General features: G+C 29.6%; 1 protein-coding gene across 7 annotated transcripts in view; it reads left to right on the forward strand.

The window, feature by feature from the left end:
* LOC105254463 (low affinity immunoglobulin epsilon Fc receptor) overlaps nucleotides 1-24,682 on the forward strand; it is a 155,683-nt gene that overhangs the window by 104,347 nt on the left and 26,654 nt on the right. For all 7 annotated transcript variants that reach the window (XM_025413157.1, XM_025413163.1, XM_025413160.1 and 4 more), the window contains one exon: nucleotides 9,475-9,771. In XM_025413157.1, coding sequence (XP_025268942.1) covers nucleotides 9,475-9,771 — 297 coding nt within the window. The remainder of the gene's footprint in view (nucleotides 1-9,474; nucleotides 9,772-24,682) is intronic.

Consider the following 24,682-nt stretch of genomic DNA (forward strand, 5'->3'; position numbering starts at 1 on the left):
CAGAGTAATACTCGAGTGATCTCTTTGGAGTTTTTCTCATTCTTTCGCTGATTGTTCTTTATTTAATCGCGACCTATTTCAAAAATTAATAGTTATAATAATAGTATAATAGTAATTACTATTACACAATATTATATTATAGAAATAATTATAGAAAATTAGATATATAAGAATGTATCATATTAGCCTTTCGCAAAATATTAATATAAAATTAATAAAAACAGTAATAAAAAAGATAAAATTTGTACATATATATAAAATTTTCTTTTAATATTTTAAAATTAAATAAATCTTAAAATATCAAAATTATAAATTGCTAAAAAGAAATCATTTAGATATAGAATTTTTCAATAATATAGTAATGTGTTAGGGAAATAAAAATTTTGTTAAAATAAAACGTCACAGATTTTTTTCGACAATTGCAATGACTTTATTGTACAGCGTGTAATATTACTTGACAATTGGCGATAAATGGATATTGTGATGTGCCATGAACATGACATTCACGGTATCAATTATCGAAAAATTATTCATCGTGCGTTATCTCTGCATCTCAATGACGCGTTTTACAACATTCGCTACGTTTGTTTCACTGAAAATCGGTTCGGTGCGCACAAGCAAGAATAAAATGACCATTCGTTGGTTGAAATAAAATGTACGATGTAAAATATGGTAATGAAAACATGACGAGAAGCAAATATTGGTTCGTATTTATAGTTGAAGAATGCAAAAATTAGTTTCTCGTTTGATGAACAAATATAAAATATTAACATCGAAAATTTATTGAAAATTTATTTAACTTTAATATATATGACAAGAAATAAAACTAGATTTTATCTTATGCGAATATCGTGTTTTAATGTTAAAGCTTTTATTTTTTATTTGCATTACTATTATATAATATAGAAAACAGAATTTAAAATGTTATAATATCGAAAAATATGCGTTTTTTGCAGAAAAAATATTTAGCAGTCTTGTAGATTTGAGAAGACAAAATTCTCCTTGAGATTTTGCCTTTGATCTTCTATGTGGTTCCAGGGACACATTCGGGTCACTGAATGTCCTTTCGAGGTCACATCAACCATGCGCAGAAACAGATGAGATTACGAGACCTTAGAATCTTGCAATGACGTCTTTTGGGCTCATGTGCCTCTCTCTTTCATTTAAATTCTGTCTTAATTAAACTTGAATTCCGTTTGCCCACCAAATAGCTATCCGATTAAATATAAAATTAAAGCTGTTCTCTTTCTGATTTAGGATTAATAAACTGTGTTGTCATATTGCATCTTTTTTATATTTTAGTAGAGTTATTGTTACATTTAAGCAGAGTTGAAATATGCATGAATTACATTTATATATATATGATTGTCTAATAATTGAAAAATATAATATAATATTGAGAGAGATAAATACTCTTTGAGACAATTTTATGTTAAATATATTATATAATAAACGTTATTAAACATATAATTATGCAGGCTACATGTGAATAACGTTTTGTATAAAATAATACATAAATATATAATGCATGAATATATACTGTAATTTTTTTATTGAATTTAATACTAATAACAGTATTTTAAATATTTAAATGCATTTGTACAATATATAATACAATATAATTATCTTGTTTTATGAACGGCTATAAATATTATTGGAATTTAAATTAACATAGTTATACACATACAATTAACATAGTTATACACATTTAATGACTTTTATTTATTTTATTTATTTATTTTAATAACTTTCTATAATAACAATAATAATGCGCCGCCAATAAATATATAAGTGAGATTATGATTGTCGTTCCTTTTCCAAATGCGTTTTGCTCTAAAAAGCTTATGAATCTCGATATATTTTACGTGAATTCTTCTCGACGTTCCCCAAGTGGCATGCAATTTCACGGAACCGAGACGCTTCTCTAATGCACTCGCGCAATTATGAAATCTCAAGTCTCGTACGACATGCGGAAACGCGACGAGCAAGAAACTCAGACGGGAAATCTCTGCTCTTCCAACGAAATTCCCTTTGTCCGAGAGAACGACATAAGAAGTCGTGAGTGGCCGCCTTGACAAATTATTGTCAGTCGCATTCGAGCCACTCTACCGCTTCTTTCCCGTCAAACTGCGAAATGGGAATGTATATCAGAAGAGCAAGCGCGCACATTACACACACATATAGTGTGTGTATATATATATATATATATATATATATGTATATATATATATATATATATATATATATATATACACACATACATTCATATATACATATATAGATATTTTATTTCGAAAATGCCATTGCACTGAAATATTAGCGCGCGCGGATTTAACAATTATATACGTCAATATCAATCTTACTAATAAAAGTTTCGTAACATACATTTTCTTTTACCAAATAATATAATGCGTAATCTTTTCTATCAATTATAAATTATTTTTATAATACTTTTATATGAGATTATATTCTACTATTTGTTGGAAAAAAATAATTATGTATATAAAATTTAAAATTGTAAAAAAATTGAGCAGTAAAGTAAATTATATTAAGCAAAGCAGATTTTTTTATTATGAATGTTTGTTTATTTTTGTTAGATTATATATATAAATAATATCGCATTATAAAATCATGTAAATTCTCTTGCCAATATAATAATTGTTAATTAGATTTTATTTTATTTATATATATACTTCTTTTCTTCTGTATGTTAAAATTTCATAATATTTGTATGTATTATGCAATATTGCTTAAAATAATGATTATAAATGAAAAATATGTCGATGACACAAAACGTAATTTTCATTATATCATTAGACTAATAAGAGAAATTTTAATCGATCACGAGAGAATTAGCTTCTTATTTTCTCATGCGAAAAATTTAGAAAGACATTTATGAGTAGTATCGCTATTGGCAGCAAGGACGTGCCTCAAACTCCATGTACGATACACCGCCTCTGTTTACCATTACTTAAGGCACTTGTCACGTACGGAAACTCGCGTATATACGAAACGCCTGGCGTTTACACAGGATCTTTCGCTATTTACGCCGTATAAATCTCGAAACACTGTGCTTTTCTTGGGTGGAAAACGTAGTCTCGAAAGTACATATCCAAACACACCATCACCATTTGTGGACTCCTTTGCTAGTATTGAAAGCAAATGGTTTCTGCGAATGCGTTGAAAATCCATCTTATTCGATTCATTTATTTGTTTAAGAGAAAAAGAAAGAGAGAGAGAGAGAGAGAGAGAGAGAGAGAGAGAGAGAGAGAGAGAGAGAGAGAGAGAGAGAGAGAGAGAGAGAGAGAGAGGGAGAATCCAATAAAAGAGACATCATATCTCATTTAATAATCCCTAATTTCCGCGTAAAATATTTTAAAATTACTTAAAATATCAACATTATTTTAAAAATGATAGAAGACTTCTTTCTCTATAACTTTTTATTTTTATTTATTTTAATTTTTACTTACTTCAATTTTTATTTTTATTTTTATTTTATTTGCTGAATGTAAATACATTTAATTTATTAATAGATATTAACGATTAATTATTGAGAAACACAAAATAATTAAAATGTACGTTAATGTTAGAAATCTTACTACTAAACTCATGTCTCTCGCGAAATTTTATGTCTTTTTAACGTGCAGAATTTCGTAGCCGATCGATCAGGACGATTGAAACGAAATTCATACGAACGCACTTCGTTGGAATAGGTAATCAAACAGCTTGATTTCTCTCTTTGCAAGTCAAGTAGTCACGTTTGCTTCACACGAATTGCTCTCGTACTGCTTTTTTTATTCACGAACCAATCGAATATCTTATTTTTGATGAACCGCGTAATTTCGAAACAGGAATTAATAATGACAAATGGTATATTGCGATTTATTTAATGGATTATTATTTTTTCCTAATAGTATTTTAAAAATAAATAAATAAATAAATAAATAAATAATATTTTCTAATTGTATTTTAAAAAGATTTTATCTATTCTTTTCTATCTTATATACAAGCAATATCTTGTTATATCTTACAATTCCACTACAGTAGATCACAGCCTCATGTCATAAATTATTTTGTATCTTATCGCCGAGCGATATTCTCCAATACTCTTATAACTCGCTATAATAGGATAACATTGACTCCAATGCAATAATAGCTTGCGTTCAATCGACAAAGTTTTTATTAGACTGCCGTCCAGGATTCAGAATTTAGATTCAATTACGGTAAAAGCGTATCGCGCGCGCTATCGTAAGCTACCGCTACGTTCTATGCGCGGTAATCTTAAAATCATATAAAACATTCAGAAGACCCATCGAGGAAATAGTCCGGGAAACGTAGTTCCGAAAGTCATTGAATTATGAAGCGGGGACAATGGATTGCAGGAGAAGATGAAGGAGAAGGAGAAGGAGGAGGAAGAGAAGGCTGGTTTCTGCGCGCGTGGTCAGACCAAATACGAGACGTAAAACTTGCAAATCAGTTCAAGAACAAGCATCCTACATCCTGCTTTAATGCGTATTCTTTCTCTAAATCTCAAAAGAGAGCACGAGATTTATTAAATCACTCTCGGGACACACTCACATTTCGCCGGTCAGCCGTAACGATTTCTTTCGACTTGGCCGCGCAACGAATCGATCTTCCGCTCTTGAGCGGAATATCCAACACAGAGGAAACGAGAAATTTTTCGTTGAATTTTCCTCTCGAATTGAGATTCCAGGACCGAAGGAGTTCCTGGGACGAGTCCCCCTTTCCGTTCGGCAATTTCAAAAAACTTTCTTTCGGACTTTGTGATCTCTTTCATGGTTTGCGGTTGATCTTGAATTTCGGCACGTCGGTCATTTTGAAACGCGCGGTTTCCGCAGTTTCTGCAGAATTTCGTTGATACTCTGGGGAAAGCGACTCGCACGAGAAATTGTAGAATCTGTTCTAAAGACGAACGATTGCCAAGAATATGAATCTAGCGTGAATAATACCGGGAACGAGATTAATATGTTAAATTATTGTTATCGATTTGTCTATAAGAAATGCATTATTTCTTTGCTTATCCAATTAGTACGATATCTTATATAATACAAAGTGCTTTGCTCGCTTTAAAAAGTGTGAATACGTCAAATCAAAAATATCTAAATATTTACATGAAAATATTAATAATTAGAAAGACATAATTAACATATCAATGATTGGCGTATTGAATTTATTCTCGTATTTGTTTTTGTATTTACATTATTAATTTAACTTTGCTTTTTTTTATTTATTACATTATCAGTTTCAGAGCGAACTCCTTTCATTGTTTATTAGTTCTCTTCCATATGATATGATATATATGGTATTCAATTTCTTCTTCTCTACATCATACTTATAAGTTTTGCATATTTTATATTTCTTCAAAATTATTTATATCAATGACACATTCTTCAATATTTTGCGATGTTCATTTTTAATTAATTAATTTTTATTTAGGATTTCATCTTAAAAATTATAATTATATATATATAACATATATTATAAATAATATATATAAGGTATACATAATGTGAGAGTATAATAATATCAAAAAGATGATTATGAAATGTTTTTTACAGAATACTTAAACTTGCACCAATATAATTTACTAAAATCAATCAATTTTTATAATCTCAAAAAATTGATTTGCGCCACATTTTTGTAGAATTTGAAAATTATTTACGCTTGCATTTTGTACTTTCCATTCGTGCGTAAAAATATCGCGAATTTTTCTTTCTAAACGTCTCATCCCCAACAATGCCGCGAACATTCAACTGAAATACTTTTTTGCTTTTGAAGAAAATACTTCGAATATTTCAGTTCGTGCATCATATGCATTACTTTATTCTTCCTTGAAATAAATTCCACGTTATCGAAGATATCCTCACCTTCTTTTGAAAATGCTTTGCTTGTTTTTCACAAAAAGATTAACTAAAGCGACTTTCTTTATCAAGGCCTTCATTCGAAACACTTCTTTATTACAAATTCTTTAGTCAATTTTCCGCGATTCCTTCGGCATGAAATTCGCCTTGTCTAAGAAAACGTCTAAGTTAGAGAAATTCGCATATCGATGGCAATTTTTCGCGGATCTGCATCTTTCGATCGAGAGCTCCGCTAAATTCCTTTTGGAACGAATCTCATACTGAATCTGCGAAGAAATCCATTCAATTCGTTGCGTGGCGTGACCTGTGCTCTTCTATGATTTCTTTCTCACAACTGGTTCGAAAATTCCCTTTTGCGAATGTCTGTCTCGTACAATTCCTCGATGATGCTTTTTGCGCTTTTGAATTCTATTTCACGATCCACTCGTTCCAACTAATCAGTTAGACTCAATACTAAAAACTGTCGATCCCTGGGATGCAGTAATTTCTGTTATGATTTCTAAAATTTGACCTTTAGACGCTTAGCGTTCGATAAAGTCAGCAAGCTTGCAGAATTTCTAGTACATGAAGAATAAAATTTTGTCGACAATACATTTTTTTAGATTATCTGCATGATTACTTTTAAATTTTTCCCTTCTAAAAATAAATGAAAATAATCGATAAAATATTTAAAGGCGTGATGTTTTATTATTTTTCCAATATCGAGTAACATTTTATATATTGTCTTGCAAAAGTATGAACGAAAATTTTTCTAATTGTCATAACGTACGCCAAATTTAGTTTTGGTCATGTTTGGTTTTCATGTCAAAATTAAACACAAAATTTGTACAATACATATTATTGTCACATATGGTTTTCGTTCAATATTTTCTAAATATTTGTTCTGATATTCAATAAGTATTTTTAGCTATTTCTTATAATTTATCAATATTATTTAAATTAATGATATTAGTCTTTCTTTTGCATAATTTGAAAAATATAATTTTTACAAATAAAAAATACAAAAAGTACATTTAAAAAAATTTAAATTATTTAGTCAGCATAATTCATCAATTAGTCATATCTGAACATGTAATAATAATCAGGTTAAAAATAATATTATTAATTATTATTTATCTGGTTCAAATAACGTGGCGAAAGTATTAATTAATTATTTTAATGTTTGCATGCTCGTTGAATTAGCTTACGCGTGAAGGCAAGGCTAACAAGATTTTTGCGCGAGGTAAAAAGATACCGACGATGACTCTGAAAATCCTTGGCTGCAGCGTCACTTCCATGCCGGAAGGCTTGATCCTTTGCGGTCAACTCAAGCGTACATTTTCCAGCTCTCGTGCGAAATGTAACAAGAAAACAGCTCTCGTATGGCACGTTGTTCATTTTCCACCAGTTTGCTAACTGCTTTTTCATATAATAGGATCAACGTTTGCTTGCACGATTTAATTTAACGCAAAACCGTTGTCGAGCGTTTTCGTCTAGCAAAAAAGTGAAAATAGCAAAGAGAAGAAATGATAGGATTCGCGCAATACAATTGATTCAATTCAATTACGAAACAGCTACGCTAGCGAACAAGCTTACGGGAAGAAATCGATGTAATTGCACTCGTTCTTGGTACTGGATTACGCCGAAAATTGGATTCTTTGGCGCTGCAAATCCTTTAACAGCTTCCACGACTTTGTCGTTTAGTCCGCCGCACCTTTAATCATCCGTTTTCGCGTAACTTTGACCTTTGATCTTTTGTGAAATTTAGTTAACAACATGCTGGTAAAATTAACATATAAAATATTTAAACGTTTTATAATTTTAATTACTTTATAATTTTAGGAAACTAAGTTTAGCGGAACATTTAGAGATTAATTAATTATAAGTATATAAAAATGTATTGTTATAGTATTTTTAAAAATGTAATAATTATTAAGTAATATGAGAAATTCTTAACATCCTTTATATACTTAAAATTTATATTTTATATTATAATTATTCACTATATATATTACATTCACTGTTACATGTAATAATTTTTTATTAATACTGTAATGAAAACATAATATGAAACAAAGAATATTATATATCCCCAAATATATACACGCACAAGTATACATGTATACTTTAGATTGAAGAAATGAAAAAAAAGTCAATGAATAAATATATACAGTTAAAACAAATTTCGATATAAGAAACCACCATCAATTCGGATTTGAATATGAATTTTTCAAAAACACATTATTTTTACAAACGATTTGTATAAAATTAGTAATATATTTTTTTTCTGCGTGTAATTGATGGCAATTCAGTATTAATTAATGGATGCAATCTCACGACGACATTGAGTAGTGAATCGAGTATGAATTTTTTCATCTTGTCGACATATCGCCATGAATCGTATTTGCATCGACGCTGAATGATGATACGTGAACGCTCTTCAACATCAAACGCAGATGAGACTAGGACACTCTAATGAAGCGTTCTGCCAATTCGAATGTCCCGTATGTTGCTTCTATATTACAAGCATGCACGCTCATATTGGTTGAAATTGAATTGAAGGCGATCGACTTCATTCATTTTAGATACTTCTGTTTTTATTGTATATCGCACGTTGTAAGACTGCGTCATTTTTTGGCGGTTTTATATGCATTTCGAGTTGCATTTCGAGTTGATTTTTGCTTCATCTGTTGACTCTTTTTATGGAATATTTTTATCATTTTCATTATTATTATTAAAAAAATAATATATTAATAATATTAATAATATTAATTAATAATATTTAATAATATTTAATAATATTAATAATATTAATTAATAATATTTAATTAATTATTGTAATATTTTTTGCATACACACATACATCTTTTTTATTAGTCCTATATTATTATTGACAATAATACTGAAGATTATCTAAGAATGTTATTTCTCTAAATACATGATATAATCCATGCATATCCTTTTACTTTCGATATTACTACATAATTACTATATAAATTATTATTTAATAACGATTATAATATTTAAGATAATTTAAATTTTTCTCTGGAAATTCTTATGTGTTTTCTTATGTGTTTTACTTCGACAATGTCGACTTTTATATGACAAATGGAGTGTTTTTTATTTTCTCTTAATACTGTGATCACATACCTAATTGTAAGATTATCGATCTCTCTACCATATTGAAACGAATACGAGAGGTCGCGTTCATCACTGAAATTCGTCTCACAGGGCGTGGATCGCGCATGTCTTTACGTTTGTACGAGAAAGCACACATGATGCATCAACTCACACACAATACAAGAAGACGGATTCCTCGACTATCAGTGATCTAGAGTCGAACTCCTCAAGTTCCTTTGATTTTTCTCTCTGATCAAAAGAGAATATGAGCTACGTTACACACAGAAAAACAAGAAAAAATTGATGATAAAGAAAAAACAGAATGAAAAAGAGACAAAATACAGATGACGAGAAAATAAAACGAAATGAGAGCAACCAGATGAAGTGTAAGGATACTAAGAAGTATAAGAAAAATATAAGGAGCGGGATATCGTAAGATCGGGAAGATATTGTCAACTGATCACGAGAGCGAGTCTCTCTTTCTGTCTTCCAGGCACGGCGGAGACAGACGCGGTACAGGCACTCTTGGCTCGTTACCTTCAGCGTCGCCTTCAAGGCTCTCAACTATCAACACCGCCTCCGCCGTCGGTCCTCTTCAGTAACGATCATCGGGCCCGCGTCCGACAAGTCGCCCAGCAGAGGAGTCTGACCGGCAATACTCTATCACGAAATGTCAGCGACAAGGACGGTGATCAAAATCCCGTTTCTGAGGATTATGACGATTACGAAGATGACCTCCAGGGCTACGAGGACAGCGAGAGGAGCAGAACCAGATTCGATCTTCTGGCTGGTAAATCGCGACTTACCTTGAAATCAATAACAGCGACTGGTAGAAAGAGGCTTATCATTCCATTTGATACGTTTTCATGAGACACATTATTGACGATCAGTGCTTTCCTGCTTTGTTCGTTGATTATTTTCTTTTTTATGGCGAAAGAGATTCCATTGTTGCATGGATAAAAAATGAGGAATAAGAAAAAAAGGAGAAAAAGAAGGAGAAACTATGCCTATGATCATATTGTGTTTCTCCTAAATCTTGACTATATAATAGAAAAATAAAAAAAACATGCAACATTAATGTATAAAAAAAATCTATTACAAATAATAATGGTTATTAGAATCACACAAAAAAGATATTAAAATACTTTCTAAAACAATGTCTTTAATGCTCACATGCCCAACAATATTATAATTTTAATTCAAATTTATCCAATTTTTTAACGATTTAATTAAAAAATTTCCATATGCATAATTAATTTTCGTAATATAATTTGTTATACGAAATATAAGAAAAAGCTTATGTTCCTATGGTTTTGAATCCGTCAATGCAAAATTATTGTCAGTCGACTGTAATGCATTGACATGGGTTTATGGAAGCATGCATTGACGTCACGATGCCCCGCTTCGAGCTTGAATCGCGTTGAACCGTGGTAAATCGTTCGGGATCTAGCATAGAACTGTATTAATGGCACGCTCTAGATCATGAATAGTGTCACGACACGTTACAATACCAATCATCAATATTATTTTATGAATTTTGACGATTTAATGATTCTTATAATATAATTTATTAATTTTAAGTAGACAACTAAATGTATTAGAATATCAGAATAATAAAGATAATTGTTAAAGGTGGTACAGATGAAAAGAAAAATAACTAAAATAACATTTATACACACTATGGAATTAAGACTAAATTTACTAGCACTTTTATGCCGAATAGTGATTTGTAATGTACTTTTATAAATTCGTTATTTAGTACAAAAATATGCTTTTAACATATAAGAAGACAGCATTTTATTATGAAAGATAGTGGAACATGTGAAAGGTTGAAACAATATTTATCCTTCGATATCTGTCTAGAATTGTTAAGTGAAAGAATACAGAAAGCTGAAAAATCCGGGTAGAATACGAAAAATAAGCAATACAGACAGAATGGTGATGAAAGTTTGGCAGTAACGTAAAATCGAATAGAATCGATATAGAGGGTAGCATTTCGTTGTCCGGTTTTCTATTTCAAAGCTTTGATGCAACTTTCGCAACCACGAAATACGAATGGAATTTTTCGATTCAAGTATACTTGTAATTCATTTCGCAAAAAGATTAGATAACAATTTAATTTTTTGTTGTACCCAAAAAAATTTAGTATTTTGCATTAAATGTTTCTATTTTTCTCGCAATTCTTATATAATTTATATATATTTGTTTATTGATTGTTATATAAAAGTCGACAAATAGCAATCTAAACATTTTTGACAATACATCAATATTAAACAAAATATTTATTTGATCTATATTCCAAAGAGAATACGAAATCATAGTATCGTAACGATACTATGATTTCGTATTCTCTTTGGAATATAGATCAAATAAATATTTTGTTTAATATTGATGTATTGTCAAAAATGTTTAGATTGCTATTTGTCGACTTTTATATAACAATCAATAAACAAATATATATAAATTATATAAGAATTGCGAGAAAAATAGAAACATTTAATGCAAAATACTAAATTTTTTTGGATACAACAAAAAATTAAATTGTTATCTAATCTTTTTGCGAAATGAATTACAAGTATACTTGAATCGAAAAATTCCATTCGTATTTCGTGGTTGCGAAAGTTGCATCAAAGCTTTGAAATAGAAAACTGGAGTTTTACAAAATATTTTTTCTAAAAGATTTTAAATCAAAAAGTCATATTGAGGACGATGCCATTGTGAGAAAATAAATTTAGAAGACTCAAATTAAAATAATTTTAATTTTTTTAATAAGATACAAGACATATAAATTTTCAATATAATATAAAATATCTTGCAACTAATAAATTATCATATAAGCATCATTTAATTTAACTGATATATTTTCATTTAGTATCAACAACTAAGAACTTGATTTAGTTTGATGTATTTAATAGAAAAATTTAACTTTGTATAATCGTTATATTTTCTTTCATTTATGTGTATTGAATTCAGGAATTTTATTACAAAGACATAAAAATTTAGAAATTTAATGAAATATACACGATGATGGGAAAATTAAGTAAAATCAACTTTTGATCATTTTTTCAAAAAATATGTATAATACATATATATATAACTTTATTATAATTTCGATAAAATTAACATAATTGATAAGATTGATACATAAATATCGCATTCTAATCAAAATTTATCATTTTTCTTGTTTGTTTTGCTTATTGGAAGATGTCAACAAATTGACACGCAAAATACGATGTTTACCACTGAATGCTGGTAAAGAACTGTCATTCACTCAATAGTTTGAGAGATGAGCGACATAATGGGGATAGTGTGGAGGAAAACAGAAATTATCGATACTTTCCGCATGTTGTGTCAATATTTTTTCCCGTTGTCCCACTTGTCGTTTCTTTTTTCTTTTTGCTACAAAGATATTTCACGAACGCAATTTCTTTTTTACCCTATGGCGATTTAACTCTGCGAATTCGATATTCCATCGGCCGCGTTGTCGTGAATTTAATTGAGCACAAGGGGTTCGATATTCGTCGAATGCAATATGCAATCGAGTGACCTATCCAATCAAATCCTCGTATGCTATCGACTGCACTCCGGCGACAGATTCTTGATAAGTTTTATCCATTGCTTCTCCATTCTTGCGTTGTGATTTCTTCTCGTATTGTCATATATTTTCATCTTGAATTAATCAAGATATATGTTGCTCGAATTTTGCATTTTTGTCTGAAATTTAATTTGCGACAAATATATTTTGCAACAAAAGCATGTATTATGTGTTACGTATCTCATGTTTTAATGTCATGTATTAAATAATTAAAACATATATCAGTCTTTTATGAAATAACAAGAAGATCTTATGCATAAATTTACTGAATAAATTTACTAAATAAAATAATTGTATAAATAAGACATTTATATAATTTATTTTGGCATTTCTTTGTTGGATTTAATGATTTCGGGGCGTAAACATCCATAATGTGCCTAAAAGCTATTACGGACATTCACAGATTATCGACTTCACACGCCATTTGGTTTGCTGAACGGGATCGTTTAAAATTTAAACTTGCATTCTCGATTCTCTTCTCCCATATTTGTCGTTTTTGCTGCACCTTTTATCGCCGTTTTTTTCTTTTCCAATCGACACTAATATGGAAGCAAATATCGAGGTGTTTTAAGTTTGCAATCAAGATAAAAAAGGAGAGCGAAAAAATGCTTGCATGCAAAATTGATGAAATGGGAGAAAAATAAAAACACCGAAAAAATGTGAAACATGTGATTTATAGCTCATGGCCATCGCAATTAATATCAATATGATTAATGGTTGATTGTCATTTACAAGAAAATGCACTTTCACAATTTATTTAAATAATTGTTTTATAATATTGCGTACGTTGCAATTTTTGCATGCAATTTTTTTTTCTAAATTCACATAATTGATCAATAGAGATCATCAGATAAAATTTAAAAAAATATCAATATGCTAAAATATCAATAGCTCGACTTTAATTTAAAAATGCACACTATTTATACATTTTCTATTTTTTTTTTCAATTTAATTTTGTAAAATAAAAATTATGTAGAATTGAATATTTACATGCAGATTTAATCATTTGTTAAAGCTTGATTACATTTAATATATTGATAATTAAAAAAAAATAACGTTTAAAAATAAATAGGAATTTCAAACCTAAGAATGCTTAAAGTCACGTTAACGTTTTGCCATCAACGTGATCAACAGGCTTAAGACAATGCTGTCGATATTTCAAGCACAGAGCTTGGTAGGTGTGCTTTTATATGCACGCAACTCAAATTCAATAAGGATATCGCACGTTTGTTTCTCGATATACAGGATGTCAGAAACACGAAGACCCATTTTACGCAGGGTTTTCGTTTATTCTTTCTCGCACGATTATTTCCGCAATTCGACGATGCTCTTGGAAAGGAAACGAGAACGAGAGAAAGAGAGGGATCGAAAAGGGAGATGAAAGGAATTGTCGACGGTACTTAAGATATCACTGCGACGGACCGGTTGTCTCTCAAAGGGGAACGTTTGTACAGGGGTCATGCAAATATCCCCGAACGTTTGCCGTAGAACAGCTTGACAAAGACAAATAATACGCGGCGCTCGCAGGTGTATCTGATTCATGCAAATTTTTATGAAATTTTCATGAACCAGGAGCGATACACCACGAAAAGTTTGAGCGCGGTATCGAGTAAGGCTCGTTTTTGAAGCATCAAAGTGTACTAATCCGATGCAGTTTAAGCGGTTAGACGCAATTGCAAATGCCATTTGAAGCATTTTCGAAAATGCCATTTGTCTCTGTCATAGGGTTTACCGATACTGTGCATATATACAGGCGCGTATTTATCATTATGAAATATCCACATAATCAAGATCAACGATTTATTCTTGATATATTTAACAAATAAGTAAAGAAATATATTTTTTTCTATAAATTACATACAATTAATAAATGAAATAAGACATGGCCTCTTTTTTTAACACAAATTCTCTTTACAGTTTAAAAATTATGTACATATGTTCGCATCCAAGAAGTAGCTAGAAATGAATTGTATAATTATCCTAAACTAAACAGACAATGAAAGAGAGAGAGAAAGAAAGACAGACCATCTTCCAATTGCGAAAGTGAGCAATACATCATTCTATTGTTGTGCGTGAGAACAATCTCGTCAGCGGCATTGCCAACGTGTGCGCGCGTTTCACGCTGTCTGGATTTTTCCGGAAGTCCGGACAGGTCAATTCGTCGCCCACGTAAAACGAGTGTTGTACTACATTTGCGTGGTACAAACAAACGCGACGATCGGCGAAGAATCGCGAAAGCAAAATTGCGAGAGTGAGAATGCAAGCGCGCGCTTGTCCCGATATTTGTCCTGACAATTGTCTATTCTCACGTTATTGTTCGCCAACGCAACGCCGACAGAAATTATCAAGTCTCTTGAATAACGTGCAGCAATCGATATCCTCATCGTGTACGCGCTTTTGTTGCATCCATGAGAGCGATCACAGTGCATTAAAATTAAAACTATGCATTGTAGTGTATAGGATAACAGATCTAATTCTTAAAGCTTATAAAATATGTTCGGAGCTTATAGTTATAGGACGCTAATAGCAGTACTATTTAATCATTATATCAACTAATCTTTCATTTCCACTTAATTGTATAAAAAATAAAAAAGTTGAAAGGATTTTAAATATTGGAAATGAATATATTACAAGAACATCGCGTATTGTAAATATGTATTACACAATAGAAAATTACAAATCCCAAATTTTTAAAATCAAAAATAAATCTTTTTCTTATTTCTAATAAATCTTTCTCTCATTTTGTGTTTTTATATTATATTAAACTCTCCGTTATTAAAACAAGCAATTAAAAAGTACAATTCCAATTTTACTCAAATTTTAAAATGTGTATTTTTTATTCTACATATGATTTTTTCAATTATATTGCTTTATGTTAGGTCAGAAAAAATGAATAATACAATTAAGACCTTATTTTAAAGACTAAATATTTAATTTTACATAATTTAATAACTTTCAATTTACTTTATCTTACTTTTACAAAGAGTAACTATTTCTAGACAAAACAGTTATCAAGTATAATATTGCGCATTGTTGAAACTTTCCGACAAATTATCGGCCACAAGAAAGGATGAAGTCTAACATCATTTTTCCACTATTTTGTAAAAGTTAATAATTTGAAAAAGTTAATAATAATAATACTTTAGCAGATATTTTATCGAAGATAAAAATATGTTTATAAAGTCAACTATTAATTACTCTGTGAAATATAATTAAATTAAATAAATAAAATTGTAAAATTACAATAGAAATATTACAAATTTTCTTTCACAAGAATATAATTGTGGAAGAAATCAAAGTCGCGAATAGATTTAAATAAAGAATGGAAAGAGAGAGAACGAAATTCAATCCCTGAAACGGTGATTTTTGCAGTTGCATTGCAAATTATATTGTTTTATGCACAAAGTGTGAGTATGTTATTTCAATATTCGTTCTATAGTAGTTATTTCAATATTTTGCATTCAAGTTTAATATTTATTTCATATATTATAGAGCAAAAACAAGATATATATCCAACGCTTTGCAAACATTTTGGAGGTAATTTACAAACGGAGACTGTTTCATGCAGCACATTTTCATCTTATAATTATTTTTCGCATAATTTTTGCTGTATACTTTACTTGCTATATATTTTACTTGCTTGCTTATTTGTCAGGAAGAATGAAAAAAAATAAGATTTATATTTTCTTTCATTTTAGCGACAACATATAACGCTTTCACGACGTAATTATGCATCGCTTTAATCTTTTATATCTTTTATCGTTGCTTCTTATGAACTCTTTTGATCGTAAAAGGAGCATATCAGTAGTGCGTGAAAAATAACGTATGACATGTTAATGTCAGCGTAAAGATGACCTCGTTGATATTGTAACAAGAAAATAATGAAGTAGATATTTTTGAATTCACAGCATGTAATGTTCTCTGTACTTTGTCATTACGTCATGCTATCAAACTTTATTATGTGCAAAGACTATGAACTTTAATCTTGATTTTCGTCACGTATTCGCAAAATAGTTATAATATCTTCTTCGTAATCACGCGTGTTGATGGTAATTAAAGGATAAATATTGAACGCAATTTGCTATTCATCAATATTTGCTTTTCAACATATTTAATATTTAACATTTACATAATAATTTAGATAGAATTTTGCAATAAGATTTATTTTTCCTTTATGATTAAAGCATTTTAATAATTATTTTTAATTTTTCAAAATATTTTTCAAATTATTTAACTAAAGAGAATTTATTAAACTCTCTTTACAGAAATTATATTTGTATATTATATAAAATTATTATTTATTGTAAATGTTTTATAACAACAGAAATATATCTAAACGTTCTATTTCCTCTTTTTTCAATATATTGCAATATTTCATTATTAATATATAACAATTATATGTATATACAATTATAAACAAAACTTAAAATTTAATATTTTATGAATTCTTCGTTAATCAAAAATTTTGCATACAAAATAATATTTTAAAAATATTTAACATATAAATTCTCTGTATTAAGGATAAGTTAGAGCTTAAACTTCTTCCCCAGAGATCTAACAATGATTAAGCTTGACACAATTTTCCGCAAAATTCTATGACATAGTTTATAGGAACATGACATAGTTTCATGAGCTTATCCGCGGCTCACGTGCCAATGTTTAAACGAACTTTAATTCGGTAAACGTCGCGCACTTTCATCCGACAACTACTACTACTTTCCCTATTCAAGTCTTTTGTTTGACTTGACGATCCACGAAATCGTGTTCGCCCCTATATCAATCGCTTATTTCTTAGTCGCTAATTTTGCAAAGTGTCATGTGTTTGTACAGATATTAGCATATTAGAAATCGTTCGACTATGTGAAGTTTATGCAAACCGATAACAAGTATCTTGCGCAATTACTGTATTTCGCTTTATGGTGCAATTTGCATTCGATTTTGCGACAACGAGCTCGCACGTTTTCTACAAATTCGTAGAGGGTAAATATTTAAAACCCAGTAAAGGGTATCGCGTTCGAATTGTTTTGCTAATGCTATTTATTCTTAGTTAATTATTAGTTCATGAAAATGTACACGTTATGCATACATGTTATATACAAAGAGAGAGAAATATTGAAAAAATAAATATAATAAGAATAAAGAAATATAATATAAGAATTAAATTATTCTTTAATATGGCAATTCTAATCTTAAGTAGCTTGTTTTCTTTTTTATTTTTAAATATAAGAATCTTTCAATAAAAGATATTTGTATAATAAATGAATTTTCTCAGGTATCTTTAGGGATAGAGGACTTAATATAACACACACACAGTTACATATAAAATCGTTAAATATAAATTATTCTATAAATATATAAATTCCAAAAAAAATGGTTCTGTGTTCAGCATTTCCTGATGGAAAATATTGAAAAATTCGTGAATTGATAGATTTAAATATTCAAACAAATTCAAATATTTTTATATCTAAAAGTCTTTAAAATTTTGAGAATTTCTATATTTAGAAATTCCTAATGAAAATTCTCTATGAAAATGCTATCTAGATAATAAAATATTCATAAACTAACTTTCTTGCAATGCAGCGGAATATATCTTATATAATGCATAACTTAAGAAGATAGAGAATTAAATGACAGTTAAATATTTTTTCACATTAATATTAATAGCATGTGTTAAACTTATATAAATAAATATGTTAAACTTGTATAAATAAATTGATATATATGCCAAATATGATAAAGGAGGACAGTAACGCATTTTTTTCCGAAAAATTAGCACGCAAACTACAGTCAGGGCTGCGTTTATCTTTCTCTTTTGCTCTCCTTGCATTACGCGGCATGCAATAAAATAGATTTGTAATGAAACCATTTCACTTTGCAAATAGAATTTCGATTCTGCAAACATCTTTCACTACTACGTTCACACTTCGACGAGCACCCGAAGCTGCAATCAAGACGATATCAAGTTAAATTGACTTTCACTTCCACTTTATTCCTCTTCCGCGAAGATCAAATCGAATTGACATTTTTGTAAAATGTGACTAATGATAGAATTAACTAAAGAAATTAAATATTCAAAACAATTGTAGGATTATTTATTTACTAATTTACAACAAATATACATAAGTAAAAATATCAAAAATATAACTTATATACATATAATTTAAGCATATTGTAGATTATAACTTGTAATTAATGTATGTCTTAAAATAAAAATTATAAACAAAACTTTAGAGGCATATATGTACATAATATGTTCATAAACAACTATAAAATAGAATGTTGAAACAAAATAAACGAAATTGCATGACGATTCCAACGAAAGATGAATATTGCACTATTAATTAAAAACGGAAATTAAGTGAAAAACAGGCGATAATTCGATTATTTGATCCTGTTGTCGTTTTCTAACGTAGTAGCCGTTTGTTTCGTAACCGCTATTTCGAACTTTTAATCAGTTTATACAATTTGCCGAAATAGAAGTTTGTTCGTATAAACACTAATTAATTAAGTTAGACGGCTGCGTGGTTTTGCGTGATTCTCAGTTTGTAACAGAATATGCATTTACGTAATCGAGTAACTGCAGACACGAGTAATGGCACAAACGTTAGTACGTTAGTACGAATCTCTTTAAGCGCTTTTGTTTCTTGTGTCATAAAATGTAATTCGTAAGTTTCGAATAATATCTCATTTAAAATATTTGGAGAATATTATTTATTAAAGTAATAAGTTATATTTTATTACTTATTAAAGTAATAATTAATTATACCTGAATATGTGAAAAAACAATAATTTACATCTGACCTTTTCTTTTTTTCTCTCTTCATTCTTACTTAAGTCTAATACTGGATATCTCACGACAATAAAGTATCTTGAGAAGTAAATTTTTGATATAAAAAATGCATATAAATTATGCATATAAATAATTTTGTGTGAAGATTCTTGAGACAGCAATAATATGGGTAATCCAACTTAATTAAGCAGACGAAGATAGGATTTACGAGGAGATCCAACAGCGTATTAGGCGATGTAACTTACAACTTGTCGCATTAACTAGCATGCCTTCAGCTACGAGTCCGATTTCGCCGTCGACAGTATGGCAAAATGGAGACAGGAGAACTCGGAGCCTGGTCTTAATTACCGCTTCTTGCGCGAATACTCCAAGTATCTTCAGTTGCACATACACGCACACACACATACACACAGACATATATATATATATATATATATATATATATATATATATATATCCTACATACCTACATACATATATACTTTTACCCTTGCTGTCTCCTACACAACATAATGCGACTGTTATATAGTCTACTCGACGAAAGCGTCGCGAAGAGTGCTCGTCGACGATAATCTACCGTGAATGTCGACACACGTAGGGGCTCGTGGAACTCGTATTAGCATTCTAATCTCAGGCCGACTGGTCCTTGTTAGAAACCCTTTCTGTGAATTGTCAAAGCGCACGTCAAGAAAATAATTAATAGTAACGCGCCAAGCAATTAAAATTAATTACGCATTACTTCCGATATTTTGTTAATTCTTTTTTGCGTTTGTCTCTCATCTTTACTTACCATCGTGAAAAATATGCTTGTTTGCTTTCTCTGCCTTCCTCTTGGCAGAATAAAATACCGGGGAAACCGCTCGTACGTCGTAGTTAACGGCAGTCGCGAGCCATTATTACATACTCGTCAAGGCAATGCACCGCAATGAGCGCTTTCAAGCGACTTCCAAGTTGAAGATCTGGACGAGGCTGATAAGCGCGGAGACAAAACGGGGCATTATTACGCGATCGTTTCCGGCTGTGTGACTCGAAGGCCCGCCTAAGTGTGATCAAGTTTTCCCGACCCGCGCCGACCAAGGATCTCAGTCGGCTCGCTTTGCCATTCAGCTCGTCCACTGGAAGGGTTGGAATTATCCTGGCTTTGTGCGCGAGCAAGATGTCTGTCGGGAATACTTCGCGCCCGTCCAAACATCCATGAACCAACCGTGGCGCTGCGACGGAGTGTGTAATCGATTTAATACCGTCACTGAAATTCGATCAATCCAGCGATTTACGTGGAGTTTCGGTGTAAATCGTTCATGCGATTTATCGCGAATGGTTTCGCGCGTTAATGCGCACGGTAAATTAAAAATTGCTTCAAAAATAGATTGGATTGACTCAAAAGACATTCAAATGATGAAATGAATTGATTATAATTGTACTGTAAATTTTATGGGCATGAAACGCGCAATATGCCAAAGCAAGTATAATAGCATAAATTGTAAAATACATAATTAAATATTTTATGATTAAGATTATGCAAATGCCATATTACCCAAATATATTGCAAATTCTATAGACTACTTTTGCCATTATTCATTGCGGTGGGAAACATTGTATAAACAAATTGAAATATTAATAATCGAAATATTATATATTAGATTATTTCACGAATAATTTCGTGCTTTAAATTATAAATTTGAATAATAAAACAATGTTATGTATGTAAAATCTACTATTGTTGAAAGATTTTTACTAATTATAAGCGACAATTGATATATAATCGTAAAAACATTGATGTCAAAATTTAAAAGGAAGATACTATACAGTATATTTTAACGGAGATATATTATTCTTCCCCTCGATATTTTTCGTGTTAATTATAATGCCCTTTTTTCGAAATAAACAATTGATAGAACAGTGAAAGGTTGGAATTAAATTGTAAACATGAAACAGCTCATGCGGTGAACCGTATAATCGATTTAACTTAAAGAATATTTCATTAGTTATTTAATACACATACACATAATACCGGATTTATTCGCAGATAAATTTGTTATATTGTTTACGCATTTCATCGTCAAATGATTTTTAATTAAATAATTTTTAATTAAATAGATTAAGTTTTTATAAATTTACGCATTATAATCAACTGAATAAATCTCATGGATTTATTTTTTTTTGTAATTGCATATACGTAACACAAAGACATAAATACATAAAAAATATTTTAATGTTGGAAAAAATAAAGTCTTTGCAAATATATCTTTTGACAGAATCCATCAAGCAAATATTATGTATGCAAACAATTTATGTACACTATAATTAATTATTACCCAAAACTGATTTTCATTTTAATCTATTTAAATAGAATTTCTCAGATATTATAGAATAAATTGATTTAACGAATATCTTTAGACCGTTTTAAAATCGAATTTTCTACGAATGCCATGTACGCATCCATGGATAACATTGACAGTTTATACAGGGTGAGTCATTTTAATCAATACACTCGAATATCTCGAAAACAGCACTCTTCAGAAAGAAATGTTTCAAACAAAAATTGTAGGATGTGAAGGGGGACATAAGATGGTAGCATTGGTTTGACCTTGAAAAGTCATTTGAAGGTCACATAAAAGTCACCTTCAATTTCTTAAATTGAACCCACTATTTTTCATTACATATTCTTGTAGCTTATCTCGAGAGCTTTCCAAAACACTACAGACAAATGTTTTTTCATTAAGTACTTTTTGAGTTATAAGGCTTCAAAGTTTGCAGTACTTCGATATAAAATGCAAAATATCTCGTAAAATATTTAGTTTTCGGTAGTCTTACCCTAATACTTTTATGCACAGGATAATGAGACAAAACTATTGGTGCAAAGAAAACGTATGATTGTTTATAACAAAAAGTGCATTGCAAATTACACATTTTTTATTATAAACAATCATACTTTTCTTTGCACCAATAGTTTTGTCTCATTATCCTGTGCATAAAAGTATTAGGGTAAGACTACCGAAAACTAAATATTTTACGAGATATTTTGCATTTTATATCGAAGTACTGCAAACTTTGAAGCCTTATAACTCAAAAAGTACTTAATGAAAAAACATTTGTCTGTAGTGTTTTGGAAAGCTCTCGAGATAAGCTACAAGAATATGTAATGAAAAATAGTGGGTTCAATTTAAGAAATTGAAGGTGACTTTTATGTGACCTTCAAATGACTTTCCAAGGTCAAACCAATGCTACTATCTTATGTCCCCCTTCACACCCTACAATTTTTGTTTGAAACATTTCTTTCTGAAGAGTGCTGTTTTCGAGATATTCGAGTGTATTGATTAAAATGACTCACCCTGTATAAAACATTAACTGTAACTGATTGACTATCGTAATAAATCGAGAGAAATATATCGTGAAATGAATCCAGTTTACTTTGCCAAGGCCGGTTCGAATGATGGAGAAAGTAGCATAATATTGTTTTATTAAATAGGAAACTATTTGTCTGATATCTCTTGAGAGGATTATTTTATATTTCTAATTTTTTAAGTATATAATTAAGAATTTAAAAAATGTATAATTACATTTATTTATAAGAATTTTTTATAGTCATACAATATACTATAATCAGTTTTATCACTTTTCTACTCTCTTGATATATTCTTCCTTAAAAATATTTAACTTTTTAAATTTTATGATTGAAATTTGAATATAGCTTATATTTTTATTATATATATATATATATATATATAAGTTTTTTTTAAATCTTATAGTTTTAGAAGATTTTTTATTATATTTGTAAATAATTGTATGCATTTGTAACGTATTATTTGATAGCGTAAGTACAATCTGGGATAAGAGAAAATAGTATTTTTGTGTTTTTAGTTTTTATCAGCTATTTTTTGAAATAATTAAAACATATATTGGCCCGCATAATTTAATCAATTTTCAGTTTAATAAACAAGATAAGTCGCATAGAGGCTTTCAAAGACTCTCATCATAGATGACGGGTAATTAACAAATTCAATAGCGTGGTTTCTCTCTCGAAAATGCCGATAATGCTCATCATTATTTCCATGTTGAAAACGGCACAAGGACTGATCCCCGATTTTATATCATTCAGTGACCGTTAGAAAACTGATGTTTTGAACGTAAGAGGACAGCTTGCGGATGACAAACTGGACATACGGATAAATTACTGCTCCCTCAAACTAATTTCAAATATTATTATGCGTTAATTAAATGAATTTCTAATAAAAAATAGCAGCAAATGCATTGAAATTTTTTCACTTAAGTTATCGAAGTGGAAATATATTTGTAATATATTGATGATGTAGTTAATTATAAACACTAATTAAATTGGAAAACTAGAGAAAGTTATAATATGATATTGTTATAATATGATATTATTCTCAATTGAAATAATTTACAATTAACATTTAACATTTCTAGTATTTTTAGTATTATAAAATTTCTAGTATTATGTGCTATCTGATGACTTGACCAACCATAAATTGATATGAACGTCTGCAAATTTCACACTGACAGATCATGCTTCTGTGATATATAATAGTCTCTTAACTTTTATTTTCAATGACTGTATTTAATAGTTTAAAAAACTGAAATTTAATGTTCAATTTTTTAAAATTTGCACGTTTGTATATTTTATACTAATATCTTATTTCACTTCATAAAATATAAATATTCTCGCAAAATTTTTGTATAATAATAGTTTCTTCGTTTCATGATATTTTAATACTAAATTATTATTTTTATGTAATTAAAAATAAAATAATACACACACAATACTTTATATAATACAAAATTTATATTTTAGAATGAGAATAATTGTAGAATATATTTAATTAAGATCACAATTTTCTTCTCAATATTTAAAAGTCACAGGAGAGGATTTTCAATTATTTGTTTCAATATAACGTATCTACTGTCAATTTTTTAAATAATTTTACTTTTATATTATATTATATTATATATATATGTATATATATATATATATATAATATTAAAGTATATAATATTAAAGTAATATAGATATATTAAAGATTAAAGAATACACACACACACACACACACACACACACAAATAATCCGTTTTAATTTATAGAATTCTTTAATAAAGATTAATAACACTTGAATATAGGTTTCGAACCGATCGTAAGACTTAAATACCTAGTGTCTTAAATACCTATAGCGTCGCGCCTTTCTAAGCGTGACCCTGGTTACGAAACGATACGTCGTGGAATCTCAACTTTCATTTTCTACGGCTGTACTTCTTTACCTCGCTTAAAGACATGCCGCGCCGCATGCTTCTGCACGTGAC

Source organism: Camponotus floridanus, unplaced genomic scaffold (genome assembly GCF_003227725.1).
Source record: "Camponotus floridanus strain SB8 unplaced genomic scaffold, Cflo_v7.5 scaffold61, whole genome shotgun sequence".
Classification (NCBI taxonomy): Eukaryota; Metazoa; Arthropoda; class Insecta; order Hymenoptera; family Formicidae; genus Camponotus; species Camponotus floridanus.